The 5,132-nt window shown below is 28.7% G+C and overlaps 1 protein-coding gene across 1 annotated transcript; it reads right to left on the reverse strand.

Moving 5' to 3' along the window:
• Positions 1 to 1,032: 1,032 nt before the first annotated feature.
• On the reverse strand, positions 1,033 to 2,271 carry LOC118071053 (protein ALP1-like). Its single transcript, XM_035090010.1, has 2 exons — positions 2,103 to 2,271; positions 1,033 to 1,747 (listed from the first exon to the last, which is right to left on the reverse strand). Exons 1-2 carry the CDS (start codon positions 2,210 to 2,212, stop codon positions 1,162 to 1,164), a joined length of 696 nt encoding a protein of 231 aa, XP_034945901.1. The 5' UTR covers positions 2,213 to 2,271; the 3' UTR covers positions 1,033 to 1,161.
• Positions 2,272 to 5,132: the final 2,861 nt, after the last annotated feature.

Consider the following 5,132-nt stretch of genomic DNA (forward strand, 5'->3'; position numbering starts at 1 on the left):
GGATTAAAGTTTATTACAGGATTAAATAATTCAAAATTACAATACTTTTTACAGTCAAAAAGCTTAGAATTTCTTCAATCGTTTACTAATAGTAGATACTATTTTATGAGGTTACACACTTCATACCGTGTACAGTGGTCATTGAAATTAATAGGAGCCTTCTGGGACTCAATAGCATACTTATTGGTTCATTTGGCAAAAGATATTATAAATAAATATTCTTTGCCAAATGTAAAGATGTCGTATATAAACGTTAAACGTTGAGAAGATGGTACTGCAGCTAAAGTTCTCCATTATATCCGGATATGGATAATCGAAGAACAAAAATGACAACTCAAGTATTTGTCAAGTGAATAGTTTCCCACAAATATTAGCCTACTCCACTTCAACTAATTTTTAGAGAAATGACAAAGGAGCCACCAGCGAGCAGCCAAAAAGCTTCGAAAGCATATAAAATAGTCAAAAAATGGTTCATCATTGTCAACCAACAAATAGAAAGTAATTTCAAATAACTAGCCATGTATGAATTGAGTGTTACTAATCTTATCGTAAATGGTTGATTTTAAAACGAAAAACGTCGTACTCGATCAAATTTTATCACTCGTACTTCGGTCTAACACAGGGGATGTAATGTCTGAATGTATTTCAATTATTCCACATAATTATTTTATTTTAGAATATCTCTTGAAATCGTACGTCTTGTTTTGTCTTGAACATTGTATCGATAATATTTCAAAGTTTGGAGATTTTTTTATGAAGCTTATTTAATCGTCAAATTACTTTTCAATTGATATTTAAACTAATTCGCGAGTAAAAGTAAATATTGCGCTGACTTAAGCATTAACTAAGGACCTATTAATTGTAATTCATCTCGACCAAAGTAAAAAAAAATCATTCGTTAATAACGTTTAAGTTATTGTTATAATTTTTTAATAATTTCTGTTCAATAAATTTTATTATTATCTTTATATAAATCACACATTTCCACTTTCTCTATCGAAGATCCCCTCATACCTGTCTATTGGTCGAAAGGCTAGGACTAAAAAGAGGAAAGTCTTTAAGGTTAAGCATATGGTCTACATATTGACATCTTGAAAGAACAAAATTACATAAAGCCCCGTTTACATAGAATAAAATTCCAAAAGTATTTTCAATGGTTCGTCATGCTCGAGACAAACGATAATTAAAAACTTTTTGAGTTGTAGTGATTTCATGACCTGGATATGGTCTCATCATATGGCGTGAGATTTTGAAAGCTTCATCTCCAACAAAAAAATGGTGAGTAAACATATTAGATCCTGGTAATTTTGTTTTTTCTTTTGGCAGGTTTAATTTATCCTCATCTAAAGCTTTTCCAAATGAAAATCTTGCAAAAATACGACCATCACTTTCACTTCCATATGCACCAATATCAACAAAGGTAAATTTATATCCATGATCACACACTGCCAAGAGTACGGTACTAAATGTTTTTTTATAATTGTAGCACATGGTTCCTGATTTAGGTGGATCAATTATTTCAATATGTTTTCCGTCAATGGCACCAATACAATTAGGCATGTTCCATTTTTGATAAAAACCATCAGAAATAGCTTTCCATTGATCACTATCTAGAGCTTTAATATATTTTGGCATTAAAACTTGGGTCAACACAGCACATGTTTCATTAATAATTGAATGATGTGTTGATCTTCCAATATGATATTCGACTGCCTGAGATGATACTTCATCACCTGTAGCTAAGTACCTAAAAAACATATTTTATTTGAAAAATGATTTGCAATAAAGTAGTGTCGCCGAAGATGACCGGCTCCTAGGATATCCCACTTTTAATTTAAAATTTAGCGGTACTATAGACAACACTATTGTCTATCGTACCGCGAAATTTTAAATTAAAAGTGGGATATCCTAGGAGCCGGTCATCTTCGGCGACACTACCTTAATACATTTTTTCTTAACTTCAACATTAAGGACGATCAAGTTGTTATAATAATTGTAATAATGCAAATATGTTTTCCGATAGAAAATCTCAAGCCAAGTATTTGTATTTGTATTTGAATACTTTTCAGAAGGTATTTTTTACAAGTCTGAAAAATATATACCTCAATGTTATTAGCAACCGATGTTCTGCTGAGATAGATTGACGACGACTATTTTTGGTTAGATATAGAGATACTTCTTCTAATAATTTATAAAATGATTGCTGAGTCATTCTGGTATAATTACCAGAATAATTAATAATTCACAATTTAAAAGAACAATATTTAGTTCTAAATCACGATCCATTATTTTTAAATGACATATTTATGTTCACTTAATTATTTATTTAGCTTTTCATTGAAAAACTTCAAAGAAAAATTATATTCAAATCTGTCAATTGTTTTTGAACAAAACAATTTTTGTGTTACATCTTTCTGTATTCATTTTATCAAAGTTGATATCTGTAATGAGAAATAATTATAAGAAAATGTCTGGAGAAGCAAAACAAGGAGATTATTAATATTGTTAGTGAGATCATATGAGCATTTGTGGAATAAAAAGAATGGAAACTATAAGGATCATCAAATGAAGGAGACGTTATGGTCAGATCTATAGCATCAGCTATAGATATGACTTGTAAGATTTATAAATAAAATAGATCTACATCAAATTTTTTTTAGTTTTTTAAATATGAGTAGATGAAATTAGATCTAAAACATAGCAGTTTCAAAAACTACATTTTATTTATTGAAAAATTTTAATCTTATTATAGCTCATAATTGTCAATCACGATGGAAAAGGTTGAAAGAGTATTTTTCTAAATAGAGGAAAAAAAGAGAAGACGAAGCAAGAAGTGGTAGCAAGGATGAGGTTTGAAAGCCTTGGCCACTATACGAAGTGATGAATTTTTTAGAAAAAATTACAGAAATTAAATCTTGTTTCTTCGATACCAGCAGGTCGATATATCAACTGAATGGAATATAGCCTACCAAGGACTTGAATAACTGGAACATCTTCTTTGGCCAAATAGTTGCTAAATAATTGAATATTTATTGTCGCAGACATCAGAACCAGTGTCATATTAGATCTCTTCTGATGAATCAGACATTCCACAATTCTTAATAATAAATCCCCATGCAAATGTCGCTCATAAATTTCATCGAGAATTACAACATCATATTGAGATAATTCAGTTTCATCAGATACTTGTCTTAAAAGTAAACCTTCTGTGATGAATAAAATTCTAGTCTGTTGATTTTTCTGTTTCTCGAATCTTATTTGATATCTTATTTCATTCAAATTTTCTGTTAATGTTTCAAAAGCAAATCGTTTTGCTAAAGAAATACAAGCTATTCTTCGTGGTTAAGTACAAGCAGTTCTTCCAAAACCGGCAGAATATAGATATTGAGGCACTTGTTTTGATTTTCTACGTCCTGTATCTCCAACAATTATAACTACTTTTTCATTTTTTACAGCTTCCACTATTTCATCTCGATATTTCGCCATAGGCAAATTTTCTTGACTTTCTCTGAGCTTTTTCAATTTTGCAAATTTTTCTTTTTGTTTAAAATCTAAATACAAAATAATTATTTCTTTAAATTTAGCCAGTTTATTTTCAAATATTAATTTTTAGATTGATGCAATAATTTTAATGGAACTTCTTGGGAACACCAATTGAATTTAATTCAGAATTTTTAAAAATACTTTTCCCAGACTTTTCAAGCTTAGCTTGATATTTTTTAACAAAAGCCCAAGAATCTTCTGGATCTTAAACTAAAAAAGGATTGGAAATATAAACTTAGTTTAGTTCATAACGAAATTGTGTAAATGAAAAGCTATCATTTTTTCCATCCTTTTATTCTGATATTGTTTGTGAATATTCATTTGATGTTCTAGAGCTTAAACCATCGTTGCTTTTTTTCTTGATGGCTGAATAATTCATGTAAATAACAATCTTTAGAAATTTTTCTTCGATCAAGTTTAATAGATTTACTCCGTTTATGTTTATGATTTGAATAACTCATTTTATTAATATTTTTTCAAGAAAAGATTTAACGACCCAGTAGAATTAGCAGTTCTGTAAATTAGATGAAACTAATAAATATCAAAATAATTATTTATTATATTTATAATGAAATATAATAATACAATACCTTTCAAGAGATGTTATAATGTAATTAACACTCAGTTAATTAAAATTACGTATCAGGCTTATACACAATTTTATCCAAATGATTATTTTTCAAAAATATTAATTGTTTTGAATTAATAAAAAATCATTTATTCAATAAAAATTAATGATTTATTTTTTCAAATTATAAAAATGTATTGATTTATGAAATTTTTGCGCATAAATACACTAATATATATTTCTTCTTCATTATTTGCACTAGGTATTTAAATAAATTTAAAAATCACCACTATACATAAATAAAATTTAAAGTACACATATACATTAAATAAACCATTGACATTTCCGCTGATGTTTACGATAGTGTTTAATGTTCCGTTCCTATGGACTAAGTTTTGTTTCTTATTCCTAAAGTTTAATGTCTAATGTCCTATTGTAAACGGGGCTTAAGACTTCAAACATTCGAATAGGCACAATTTTTTTCTGTTTCTATAAGATATAAATAAACTGAATAACAAAACACGACTTAGTATTTTTTGTGGCAATATTTCTTAATACGATTTGATAGTTTTTTATGTTTATTTTCTTTAAGTTTTCATGAGGAATAAACAAATTGAAAAGGTAAATGCGATTCGGAAAATATTTTCTCATCACGATATTCCCTATTCGAATATCACTCTCCGATTCGTACAATGCTGAGAACAAAAAAAAGCTACAGTCAGACTCCTTCAATTTCTTGACCCTCAATTTCTAATGGCTTTACTCCCCACCTGCACTGCTCAGCATGAAGCGATACTATGACCCTCAATTTTCAATTTCGAAAATATGTTCCCCGAGTTTCGGTAATCAGAGAAATCTGACTGTATTTTCTGTTTGTATGTGTATTTACTTTATACATCGAGTAGAGTATTATTATTTTTATGAAAAATGCTTTTTATATGGTGATCATTAATTTGTTGTAAATGATTTGGAAAACAAAATACGACTTAGTGTTTTCTAGTGACAATATTCCTCAACAGGA

This window comes from Chelonus insularis, unplaced genomic scaffold (genome assembly GCF_013357705.1).
Source record: "Chelonus insularis isolate UGA/USDA-ARS -01 unplaced genomic scaffold, ASM1335770v1 contig_71_pilon, whole genome shotgun sequence".
Lineage (NCBI taxonomy): Eukaryota > Metazoa > Arthropoda > Insecta > Hymenoptera > Braconidae > Chelonus > Chelonus insularis.